The sequence below is a fragment of the Scyliorhinus torazame genome, chromosome 12 (genome assembly GCF_047496885.1).
Source record: "Scyliorhinus torazame isolate Kashiwa2021f chromosome 12, sScyTor2.1, whole genome shotgun sequence".
Classification (NCBI taxonomy): domain Eukaryota; kingdom Metazoa; phylum Chordata; class Chondrichthyes; order Carcharhiniformes; family Scyliorhinidae; genus Scyliorhinus; species Scyliorhinus torazame.
Window position 1 is genome coordinate 87,585,747 of NC_092718.1, and position 12,819 is coordinate 87,598,565.

The 12,819-nt window shown below is 56.0% G+C and overlaps 1 protein-coding gene across 3 annotated transcripts in view; it reads left to right on the plus strand.

Moving 5' to 3' along the window:
• cadm4 (cell adhesion molecule 4) overlaps positions 1–12,819 on the plus strand; it is a 667,928-nt gene that overhangs the window by 100,015 nt on the left and 555,094 nt on the right. The window contains exon 1 of one of the 3 annotated variants that reach the window (XM_072468959.1): positions 387–574. The exons of the other annotated variants lie outside the window; for them this stretch is intronic. Within the exon in view, the coding sequence (XP_072325060.1) occupies positions 529–574 (46 nt within the window). The 5' untranslated portion in view covers positions 387–528. Of the gene's footprint in view, positions 1–386; positions 575–12,819 lie in introns of those variants that run through there. 3 annotated transcript variants of the gene reach the window in all.

Sequence of the window (12,819 nt, forward strand, 5' to 3'; positions counted from 1 at the left end):
GGGGGGTTTCAGAGTGTGGGGGGGGTTTCAGAGTGTGGGGGGGGTTTCAGAGTGTGGGGGCGATGTGAGGGAGGGTCAGAGTGAGTGGGGCAATGGTTCTGTATGTATCCTTGCTGTGAACATATTGCCAAGGTCACAGACAATGAAATAATTTTTTTCTATGTGGACGGAGCCTGCCTATGGCTCGGGGAACAGATTTAATCTGTCTCATCATCACGGTGACTGACACATTGTCCTGTTTGTGTGAGTTCTCCTTGTGCCTGTTCAGTGACCTCCCCCCGATAAATCTCGACCCCTCCTTGGACACAAAGCCCCGATTGAGATGGAGAGAATGACTTTGGCAGTGAGAGCGGGTGGGTGTGAACATTGCCCTGCCCAGGGAGAGGATGTCACTGGGTGAGCCCCAGAGAGTGCTCACACTGCTCGCAGCTCGGGAATACATCACAGAGGCTTCTGTGTCCTTGAGGAGCCCGATACTCGGGGAACACTGGACAAACACCTCTTCGTGAGAGGGTCCCGGGCTCAACAATGTGCTGTACAGAGAAGATTCTGCCACTTCTCCTGCTCTACCTTGGTGAGCTTTTTCTCAAGACCGTTCTGTGTTGTTGTGGTCATATTTTCTCCCTGGCGATTGAGATTTGCCACAAGTTCAAGTTAGCGCAGGTTACATTCATTCCTGCCTGACCCTCTCTTTCCCCTCACCCCTACTCGCACCCTCTTTCTCCTGCTCTGTCACCGCTCTCTTCTTGCCCTCACCCCTCCCCTGTGAACCCTCATGTTCAAATCCTTATCTCCATAACCTCCGCCGCCCCGACAACCCTATCTCTGTAACCTCATGCAACCCTCCCTATCTCTGTAACCTCCTCCAGCCCCTACAACCCTCCCTATCTCTATAATCTCCTCCAGCCTCTACAACCCTCCCTATCCCTATAACCTCCTCCAGCCTCTACAACCCTCCCTATCTCTGTAACTTCCGCCAGCTTTTTAATCCTCCCTATCTCTGTAACCTTCTCCAGCTCCCTGCAACCCTTCGAGACTTGTGCGCTCCTCCAATCCCGGCCTCTTGAGCATCCCTCCACTCCCATCGCTCCACCATTGGCGGCCATGCCTTCAGCTGTCGGGGGGAGGGGGTGGGGCAGTGCTTTGGAATCCCTTCCTTAAACCTCTCCACATCTCTCTCTCTCTCTCTGTCTGTCTGTCTGTCTACCTCTCTCTCTCTCCCTCTGTCTCTCTCTTTCTGTCTCTCTCTCCCTCTCTCACACTCTCCTACTTTAAGACGCTGCTTAAAAACAGACCTCTTTGACCGAGTTTCTGGTTGCCCTCTTCCTATCCATGTGGTTCGGAGTCATGTTCCGTTTGATATCGCCCCCGTGTAGCTCTCTGCGAATAGTTTATGATGTTCAGAACGCTATATAAATGCAAGTTAATGTTGTAGCTGAGATCTTTGAGAGGGTGGGTCGAGAGAGAGCAGGAGTTCAGAACAAGGAAACAAGTATGGCAGGAGCCCCTTAACAATGTCCCACACACTGTGTGTGGTAGGGTTTTACAGCACAGAATGAGGCCTGTTGGCCCATTGTGTGTGTTCTGTTGCAATCCACACAGAGCTGGAAACTGTCTTGACACTTGGGTAAAGCTCCCTTAGACATCCCCCCCACCTGAGGTAAGGCCAGGGTTTTTCGATTGGGTGGTTTGTTGCGAGGTTACAGATTTGGCTGAGAGAGGGAGGTTAGCCCAGGACATCAGGGCAATGGTGCCCCGTGCCGCAGGGATCGGGGACATACCACAAAGCCAACAGAATGGCGTGGGAGGTTACGTTTTTAGCTTTCATCCTGAGGCCAGGCAAATTAATTCACATTCCCCAACACACCTTGTGCACATTGGTCGCGGAGTAGGCCAGAAATTCCTTGTTGAACGTGCAAGAAATTCTTGCCACTTGTGGGTGGGGTGGAATTCCGATGCCCGGGGTCACAGGTCAAAGTGCGAGGGTGCAGGGATAAATTGGAAGCTAAAGGCAGAAGTGAGCGGCATCACAATCCACCCTGCCCAGTGCTCAGTACTGACTCTCTGACAGTGCAGCACTCCCTCAGTACTGACCCTCTGACAGTGCAGCACTCCCTCAGTACTGACCCTCTGACAGTGCAGCACTCCCTCAGTACTGACCCTCTGACAGTGCAGCACTCCCTCAGTACTGACCCTCTGACAGTGCAGCACTCCCTCAGTACTGACCCTCTGACAGTGCAGCATTCCCTCAGTACTGACCCTCTGACAGTGCAGCACTCCCTCAGTACTGACCCTCTGACAGTGCAGCACTCCCTCAGTACTGACCCTCTGACAGTGCAGCACTCCCTCAGTACTGACCCTCTGACAGTGCAGCACTCCCTCAGTACTGACCCTCTGACAGTGCAGCACTCCCTCAGTACTGACCCTCTGACAGTGCAGCACTCCCTCAGCACTGACCCTCTGACAGTGCAGCACTCCCTCTGTACTGACCCACTGACAGTGCAGCACTCCCTCAGTACTGACCCTCTGACAGTGCAGCATTCCCTCAGTACTGACCCTCTGACAGTGCAGCACTCCCTCAGTACTGACCCTCTGACAGTGCAGCACTCCCTCAGTACTGACCCTCTGACAGTGCAGCACTCCCTCAGCACTGACCCTCTGACAGTGCAGCACTCCCTCTGTACTGACCCACTGACAGTGCAGCACTCCCTCAGTACTGACCCTCTGACAGTGCAGCACTCCCTCAGTACTGACCCACTGACAGTGCAGCACTCCCTCAGTACTGACCCTCTGAGTGCAGCACACCCTCAGTACTGACCCTCTGACAGTGCAGCACTCCCTCAGTATTGACCCTCTGACAGTGCAGCACTCCCTCAGTGCTGACCCTCTGACAGTGCAGCACTCCCTCAGTACTGACCCACTGACAGTTCAACACTCCCTCAGTATTGACCCTCTGACAGTGCAGCACTCCCTCAGTACTGACCCTCCAGCAGTGTAACACTCCCTCAGTACTGACCCTCTGACAGTGCAGCACTCCCTCTGTACTGACCCACTGACAGTGCAGCACTCCCTCAGTACTGACCCTCTGACAGTGCAGCACTCCCTCAGTACTGACCCACTGACAGTGCAGCACTCCCTCAGTACTGACCCTCTGAGTGCAGCACACCCTCAGTACTGACCCTCTGACAGTGCAGCACTCCCTCAGTACTGACCCTCCAGCAGTGTAACACTCCCTCAGTACTGACCCTCTGACAGTGCAGCACTCCCTCAGCCCTGATCCTCCAACAGTGCAGCGTTTCCTCAGTACTGACCATCTGACAGGACCTTAGGGGCTGGCGAAGATTACAGAGAGGGAGAGTTGTAAACACTGGAGGAGGTTACAGAGGTAATGACGATTGCAGGGGCTGGAGCAGGTTACAGAGATGGGGAAGAAACTGAAATGGAGGTGTAGTTGACTGGGAACCAGTTTATGTCAGTGAGTTAGAGGCGTGCATGACGGGTGAAGGGGACATGGGGCGTCATTCTCCGCCGGCGGGAGTCTCCGTTTTGCCGGCGCCCGGGGGTTTCCCGACGGCGTGGGGCTGCCCCACAATGGGAAACCCCATTGACCGGCCGGTGTTACGGAGACTCCCGCCGGCCGGTTGGGGCAGAAATGTGGCGGGGCAGGTAGGAGAATTTCGCCCATGGTGCGGGTTCGGATGTGGGCGGGAATTAGAGTTGTGTGTTTGGGGGAACGGGACAGGGAGAGGAATATTTTCAGCAATATATCCAAATTCATCGCTGAGAGGGAAGCTGAATGGAAACCTGCAGAGAGAGGACGAGAACACATTTGTGTCAACTTTGATGAGGCGAGGTTGCTGCAGGGCTTGTGTTTTCATTATCCTGCCTCTTTTATTTAATTCAGACCAGAAGTCATTTCAGTGAGTGCTATAATTCTCATTAATCTGTCAGTGACTCCCTGGGGATTCAGCAGCAGGGGCTTCTGAACTGTGAGACCTTCCATGGGTATTGGCAGATTTTAATCAGTTTGGCAAATAAATATAGCAACTGTTGTGGGGTCAGGTTATTCTGGTCTTCCCCAATCCGGCAGAATTGACAGCGATTCCCTCCTCGCTGGGAGACACAGGCCAGGGAATGTGTACAGCTCCTGTACTCCCACAGTATGCACAGTGGCTCACTCTCAGATAGTACTATGTGTGTGTGTGTGAGATAGATAGTGGGCAGGATTCGCTGAGCCTCTGCGCCGAAATCGCGATCGGCGCTGGGGCGGTGAATGGGCGTTGATGCCGAAATTCGGCGTGGTGCCGCTACCACGATTCTCCGGTCCCCAGACAATCACTGTGAACGCGCACATGCGGTCTACGCGGTAGGGGGCCACTGACAGAGGCCACCGCGGCGATTCTCCGATGAAAACTGGCTGAGTTCCCAATGATGTGGTTCGAACCACGTTTTGTTTGTTGGGAACGGCCAGTGGTGGCCGCCCTGCTGGGGGGCGGGGGGGTGGGGATTCTTCACCGGGGGGGGGGCCTGACAGATCGCCAGGCTAGCGATCGGGGGCCACCGATCCGTGGGCATGTGCGATCACAGCATGGCCTATATATTTGGGACCGGTCCGCGGTGTAAGTCCGCCATGTCACACGGGGCGGCCCCGAAGGCCGTACGCATTTTCTGAAGGAAAGCCCAGAGTGAAACGCTGGCGTGGGGACATAGTCCCATGTTTGGGGAATCCAGCCCAGTGTGTATGAAGGGAGAGAGAGAGTGAGTGTGTGTGTGAGGGGGAGTGAGAGATCGTGTCAGTTCCAAAACATGTACAATTCAGACAGCAGATAATGTTTTGCTCTGATCACACAGAAGTTTAAACTGTTCAGTGATGGAATAAAGTAGAATCATTGAAAACACAAAAGGTAACAAAACACATGAAACAAAGTAAATAAAAATATCAAGATAACATTTTTCATGGGATAATGTAGATGTTGCCTGTTTTGTCAGGTGGATTGAGCCCATAAACATTTTAATTGTTAAATACGGAATAATTTGACATCCATATTGAGTCGGCCTTTCCCCTACATGTTGCTCTGGAGATAGAGATTTCACGCTGCTTAATTTCTGCTGCCGATTCTCGAGTAAACGTCCATTAATAATTGCTTCGGGGTCTTCAGGATTTTTTACAACTCCTCTCACACTGTCAATGTTTCAAAGTGGTTCACAACTGATTTTATATCTGTTTGAAGTGTAGTCGTTATTTGAGTGCAGGGAAACGCTCAGCAAGATCCCGCTTATAGCAATCTGATAATTGGCTACATAAAAGTCAATGTTACTTCTCCACTGCAGTACTTTTTGAAAAACATTTTATTGAAGGCATTTACAAATATATACATAACAAAGGAACAGAAAACATGCCCCAACCAACTGGCAAGACATGCTACAGTTGTATGGAACCTTGGTAAGGCCGCACTTGGAATATTGCGCACAATTCTGGTTGCCACACTACCAGAAGGATGTGGAGGCTTTGGAGCGGGTGCAGAGGAGGTTTACCAGGATGTTGCCTGGTCTGGAGGGTGCTAGCTAAGTGGAGAGTCTGAATAGACTCAGACTGTTTTAATTAGAAAGACGGAGGTTGAGGGATGACCTGATAGAGGTCTACAAGATTATGAGGGGCATGGATATAGTGGATGGGCAGGCACTCTTTCCCAGGGTGGAGGGGTCAGTCACTAGGGGCATAGGTTTATGGTCCATGGGGAAAAGTTTAGATGAGATGTGTGAGCAGGTTTTTTCTGCAGAGGGTGGTGAGTGTCTGGAACGCGTTGCCAGGAGAGGTTGTGGAAGCAGATACATTAATGGCGTTAAAAAGACATCTTGACAAACACATGGATAGGATGGATGTAGAGGTAAGAGGGATACGGCACAAGGAAGTGCTGGGGGCTTTGGCCAAGGTTGGTATCATGACCGGTACAGGCTTGGAGGGCCGAAGGGCCTGTTCCTGTGCTGTATTGTTCTTTGAAAACATCCCTCACTCTCCCCGCTGCCACCCTGCCCCCCCACTCTAGTTTTTCAACCCAAACCCCCCAGCCCAAACAGAAAACAAAAAACCTATCATTATCGCAGATTGCTGCCCACAGGGACATGCCTTCCATTCCAAAGTGCTACCAGCACTGGTTCCACACCCTCAGTGCAGAAACCATTATCGGACTCGTGGAGTATGTGACCCCCCCCCCATCGATCCATCTACAAGAACACCTTCCTAAGCCGCGGAGCCTTCCCCCAAACCCCCAAATCATCCTATCAACCTTTCTAAGGATGGACTTGGGCAAAAAAATCGGGAGGCTCTGAAACAAACAAAAACTTCAGCAACACCGGCATCTTTACCGTCGAGACCTGACCAGCCGGTGACAATAGCAGCACCTCCCACCTCTTGAAGGCCGTATTTATTCCCTCCACCAGCCGTGCTTTGTTCAGCTTGTGCAGCTGGGCCCAACTCCGCCCCACCTATATCCCAAGGTAGCGAAAACTTGCCCCCACCAACTGGCGTGGCAGTTCCCCCAACCTCCTCTTCTGTCCCCGGGCATTAATTGGATATCTTGCTTTTCCTTATACTCAGCTTTTACCCCCAATAAGCGACCTAACTCACCCAAAATGCCCATGATTCTGTTGAAGCTCCCAACTGGGTCCGGAATGTACAGCAGGTGACCATCCGCAGCCAAAGAAACTGCGCCCAACTCCCACCCGCCCCGCTCAATACCCCTCCACCCCCTCGAGACCCTAAGCCGCCATTGCCAGGGCAAAGAGCAACGGGGGAGAGCGGCCAGCCCTGCCTCGTCGCCCGGTGTAACCCAAAGCTGACCTTGTTTGTCCGAACACTTTCCTTAGGCGCCTTATACAGCAACCAAACCCAGCCCACAAATCCCTGTCCAAACCTGAATCTCCCCAGCACCTCGAATAAGTATGTCCACTCCACCCGATTGGAAGCTTTCTCCGCGGCCATTGTCACAACCACTTCCCGGCCCTCTGAGGGCATCATAATTACATTAAGTAGCCTCCGGACATTTGCTGACAACTGCCGCATCTCCACAAATCCTGTCTGGTCTTCACCTATCACTCCCGGCACACAATCCTCGATCCATGTCGCCAGCACCTTCGCCAAAAACTTTACATCTACACTCAACAGTGAGATCGGGCGGTACGATCCGGGTCCTATCTTTCTTTAAAATAAGTGATATCGAAGCCTGAGACAGGATGGGGGGAAGCTCCCCCCTCACCATCGACTCATTACACATCTCACCTAGCCGGGGCCCCATCTCCAACCCAAACTCGACTGGGAACCGTGTAGTGGTGATCAGGGGGTAACCGTGTAGGGGTGATGAGGGGGTAGGGGAATCTCGGGGTGAACCGGGGGTTGAGGTGAATAGGGAAGGGGGGGGATTTAGAATGGAGAGGGTCAGCAGAGTGGAGGGTGGGATTGATGGGATTGCGCCAGCAAAATTTGAGTTGGAAACAGGCGTGGAGGATGTCAGTCGCCAAACGCATGTGTGGTTACAGCAAGTAACAGCACAGAGGGGCAGAAGGGCCACGTGATGGAAGCAGGGGATTTTAAAAGGCATGAAGAGTATGAGAGAGAGCGAGGTAACAGAGACAGAGGGGAAGAGAGAGAGTGAAAGTGGGAGAGATCTGAGAGAGAGGGAGAGAGAGCGAAAGAGGGATCGGAGATAGAGGGAGAGAGAGAAAGACTGATCGGAGGCAGAAGAAGAGAGAGAGGGGATTGGAGAGGGAGATAAAGAGAGAGAGAGGGATCGGAGACAGAGGGAGGGATCGGAGACAGAGGGAGGGATCGGAGACAGAGGGAGAGGGATCGGAGACAGAGGGAGGGATCAGAGACAGAGGGATGGATCGGAGACAGAGGGGGAAGGATCGGAGACAGAGAGAGAGGGATCGGAGTCAGAGAGAGAGGGATCGGAGACAGAGGGAGGGATCGGAGACAGAGGGAGAGGGATCGGAGACAGAGTGGGAGGGATCGGAGACAAAGGGAGGGATCGGAGACAGAGGGAGGGATCGGAGACAGAGGGAGAGGGATCGGAGACAGAGGGAGGGATCAGAGACAGAGGGATGGATCGGAGACAGAGGGGGAAGGATCGGAGACAGAGAGAGAGGGATCGGAGTCAGAGAGAGAGGGATCGGAGACAGAGGGAGGGATCGGAGACAGAGGGAGAGGGAGCGGAGACAGAGGGAGAGAGATCGGAGACAGAGAGAGAGAGATCGGAGACAGAGAGAGAGGGATCGGAGACCGAGGGAGAGGGATCGGAGACCGAGGGAGAGGGATCGGAGACAGAGGGAGAGGGATCGGAGACAGAGGGAGAGGGATCGGAGACAGAGGGAGAGGGATCGGAGACCGAGGGAGAGGGATCGGAGACCGAGGGAGAGGGATCGGAGACAGAGGGAGAGGGATCGGAGACAGAGGGAGAGGGATCGGAGACAGAGAGAGAGGGATCGGAGACAGAGGGAGAGGGATCGGAGACAGAGGGAGAGGGATCGGAGACAGAGGGAGAGGGATCGGAGTCAGAGAGAGGGATCGGAGACCGAGGGAAAGGGATCGGAGACAGAGGGAGAGGGATCGGAGACAGAGGGAGAGGGATCGGAGACAGAGGGAGAGAGGGATCGGAGACAGAGGGAGAGGGATCGGAGACAGAGGGAGAGGGATCGGAGACAGAGGGAGAGGGATCGGAGACAGAGGGAGAGGGATCGGAGACAGAGGGAGGGATCGGAGACAGAGGGAGAGGGATCGGAGACAGAGGGAGGGATCGGAGACAGAGGGAGGGATCGGAGACAGAGGGGGAGAGGGATCGGCGACAGAGGGAGAGGGATCGGAGACAGTGGGAGGGATCGGAGACAGAGGGAGGGATCGGAGACAGAGAGAGAGGGATCGGAGACAGAGGGAGAGGGATCGGAGACAGAGGGAGAGGGATCGGAGACAGAGGGAGAGGGATCGGAGACAGAGGGAGAGGGATCGGAGTCAGAGAGAGAGGGATCGGAGTCAGAGAGAGAGGGATCGGAGACAGAGGGAGAGGGATCGGAGACAGAGGGAGAGGGATCGGAGTCAGAGAGAGAGGGATCGGAGTCAGAGAGAGAGGGATCGGAGACAGAGGGAGAGGGATCGGAGACAGAGGGAGAGGGATCGGAGACAGAGAGAGAGGGATCGGAGACAGAGAGAGAGGGATCGGAGTCAGAGGGAGAGGGATCGGAGACAGAGGGAGAGGGATCGGAGACAGAGAGAGAGGGATCGGAGTCAGAGAGAGAGGGATCGGAGACAGAGGGAGAGGGATCGGAGACAGAGGGAGAGGGATCGGAGACCGAGAGAGAGGGATCGGAGTCAGAGGGAGAGGGATCGGAGACAGAGGGAGAGGGATCGGAGACAGAGGGAGAGGGATCGGAGACAGAGGGAGAGGGATCGGAGACAGAGGGAGAGGGATCGGAGACCGAGGGAGAGGGATCGGAGACAGAGAGAGAGGGATCGGAGTCAGAGAGAGAGGGATCGGAGACAGAGGGAGAGGGATCGGAGTCAGAGAGAGAGGGATCGGAGACAGAGGGGGAGGGATCGGAGTCAGAGAGAGAGGATTCGGAGTCAGAGAGAGAGGGATCGGAGTCAGAGAGAGAGGGATCGGAGTCAGAGAGAGAGGGATCGGAGACAGAGGGAGAGGGATCGGAGACCGAGGGAGAGGGATCGGAGACAGAGGGAGAGGGATCGGAGACAGAGGGAGAGGGATCGGAGACAGAGGGAGAGGGATCGGAGACAGAGGGAGAGGGATCGGAGACAGAGGGAGAGGGATCGGAGACAGAGGGAGAGGGATCGGAGACAGAGGGAGAGGGATCGGAGACAGAGGGAGAGGGATCGGAGAGAGAGGGAGAGGGATCGGAGACAGAGGGAGAGGGATCGGAGACAGTGGGAGAGGGATCGGAGACAGAGGGAGAGGGATCGGAGACAGTGGGAGAGGGATCGGAGTCAGAGAGAGAGGGATCGGAGACAGAGGGAGAGGGATCGGAGACAGAGGGGGAGGGATCGGAGACAGAGGGGGAGGGATCAGAGACAGAGGGAGAGGGATCGGAGACAGAGGGAGAGGGATCGGAGACAGAGGGAGAGGGATCGGAGACAGAGGGAGAGGGATCGGAGACAGAGGGAGAGGGATCGGAGACCGAGGGAGAGGGATCGGAGACAGAGGGGGAGGGATCGGAGACAGAGGGAGAGGGATCGGAGACAGAGAGAGGGATCGGAGACAGAGAGAGAGGGATCGGAGTCAGAGGGGGAGGGATCGGAGACAGAGGGAGAGGGATCGGAGACAGAGAGAGAGGGATCGGAGATAGAGGGAGAGGGATCGGAGACAGAGGGGGAGGGATCGGAGACAGAGGGAGAGGGATCGGAGACAGAGAGAGAGGGATCGGAGACAGAGGGAGAGGGATCGGAGACAGAGGGAGAGGGATCGGAGACAGAGGGAGAGGGATCGGAGACAGAGAGAGAGGGATCGGAGACCGAGGGAGAGGGATCGGAGACCGAGGGGGAGGGATCGGAGACAGAGAGAGAGGGATCGGAGACAGAGAGAGAGGGATCGGAGACAGAGAGAGAGGGATCGGAGACAGAGGGAGAGGGATCGGAGACAGAGGGATCGGAGTCAGAGAGAGAGGGATCGGAGACAGAGAGAGAGATCGGAGACAGAGAGAGAGGGATCGGAGACCGAGGGAGAGGGATCGGAGACCGAGGGAGAGGGATCGGAGACAGAGGGAGAGGGATCGGAGACAGAGGGAGAGGGATCGGAGACAGAGGGAGAGGGATCGGAGACCGAGGGAGAGGGATCGGAGACCGAGGGAGAGGGATCGGAGACAGAGGGAGAGGGATCGGAGACAGAGGGAGAGGGATCGGAGACAGAGAGAGAGGGATCGGAGACAGAGGGAGAGGGATCGGAGACAGAGGGAGAGGGATCGGAGACAGAGGGAGAGGGATCGGAGTCAGAGAGAGGGATCGGAGACCGAGGGAAAGGGATCGGAGACAGAGGGAGAGGGATCGGAGACAGAGGGAGAGGGATCGGAGACAGAGGGAGAGAGGGATCGGAGACAGAGGGAGAGGGATCGGAGACAGAGGGAGAGGGATCGGAGACAGAGGGAGAGGGATCGGAGACAGAGGGAGAGGGATCGGAGACAGAGGGAGGGATCGGAGACAGAGGGAGAGGGATCGGAGACAGAGGGAGGGATCGGAGACAGAGGGAGGGATCGGAGACAGAGGGGGAGAGGGATCGGCGACAGAGGGAGAGGGATCGGAGACAGTGGGAGGGATCGGAGACAGAGGGAGGGATCGGAGACAGAGAGAGAGGGATCGGAGACAGAGGGAGAGGGATCGGAGACAGAGGGAGAGGGATCGGAGACAGAGGGAGAGGGATCGGAGTCAGAGGGAGAGGGATCGGAGTCAGAGAGAGAGGGATCGGAGACAGAGGGAGAGGGATCGGAGACAGAGGGAGAGGGATCGGAGTCAGAGAGAGAGGGATCGGAGTCAGAGAGAGAGGGATCGGAGACAGAGGGAGAGGGATCGGAGACAGAGGGAGAGGGATCGGAGACAGAGAGAGAGGGATCGGAGACAGAGAGAGAGGGATCGGAGTCAGAGGGAGAGGGATCGGAGACAGAGGGAGAGGGATCGGAGACAGAGAGAGAGGGATCGGAGTCAGAGAGAGAGGGATCGGAGACAGAGGGAGAGGGATCGGAGACAGAGGGAGAGGGATCGGAGACCGAGAGAGAGGGATCGGAGTCAGAGGGAGAGGGATCGGAGACAGAGGGAGAGGGATCGGAGACAGAGGGAGAGGGATCGGAGACAGAGGGAGAGGGATCGGAGACAGAGGGAGAGGGATCGGAGACCGAGGGAGAGGGATCGGAGACAGAGAGAGAGGGATCGGAGTCAGAGAGAGAGGGATCGGAGACAGAGGGAGAGGGATCGGAGTCAGAGAGAGAGGGATCGGAGACAGAGGGGGAGGGATCGGAGTCAGAGAGAGAGGATTCGGAGTCAGAGAGAGAGGGATCGGAGTCAGAGAGAGAGGGATCGGAGTCAGAGAGAGAGGGATCGGAGACAGAGGGAGAGGGATCGGAGTCAGAGAGAGAGGGATCGGAGACCGAGGGAGAGGGATCGGAGACAGAGGGAGAGGGATCGGAGACAGAGGGAGAGGGATCGGAGACAGAGGGAGAGGGATCGGAGACAGAGGGAGAGGGATCGGAGACAGAGGGAGAGGGATCGGAGACAGAGGGAGAGGGATCGGAGACAGAGGGAGAGGGATCGGAGACAGAGGGAGAGGGATCGGAGAGAGAGGGAGAGGGATCGGAGACAGAGGGAGAGGGATCGGAGACAGTGGGAGAGGGATCGGAGACAGAGGGAGAGGGATCGGAGACAGTGGGAGAGGGATCGGAGTCAGAGAGAGAGGGATCGGAGACAGAGGGAGAGGGATCGGAGACAGAGGGGGAGGGATCGGAGACAGAGGGGGAGGGATCGGAGACAGAGGGAGAGGGATCGGAGACAGAGGGAGAGGGATCGGAGACAGAGGGAGAGGGATCGGAGACAGAGGGAGAGGGATCGGAGACAGAGGGAGAGGGATCGGAGACCGAGGGAGAGGGATCGGAGACAGAGGGGGAGGGATCGGAGACAGAGGGGGAGGGATCGGAGACAGAGGGAGAGGGATCGGAGACAGAGAGAGGGATCGGAGACAGAGAGAGAGGGATCGGAGTCAGAGGGGGAGGGATCGGAGACAGAGGGAGAGGGATCGGAGACAGAGAGAGAGGGATCGGAGATAGAGGGAGAGG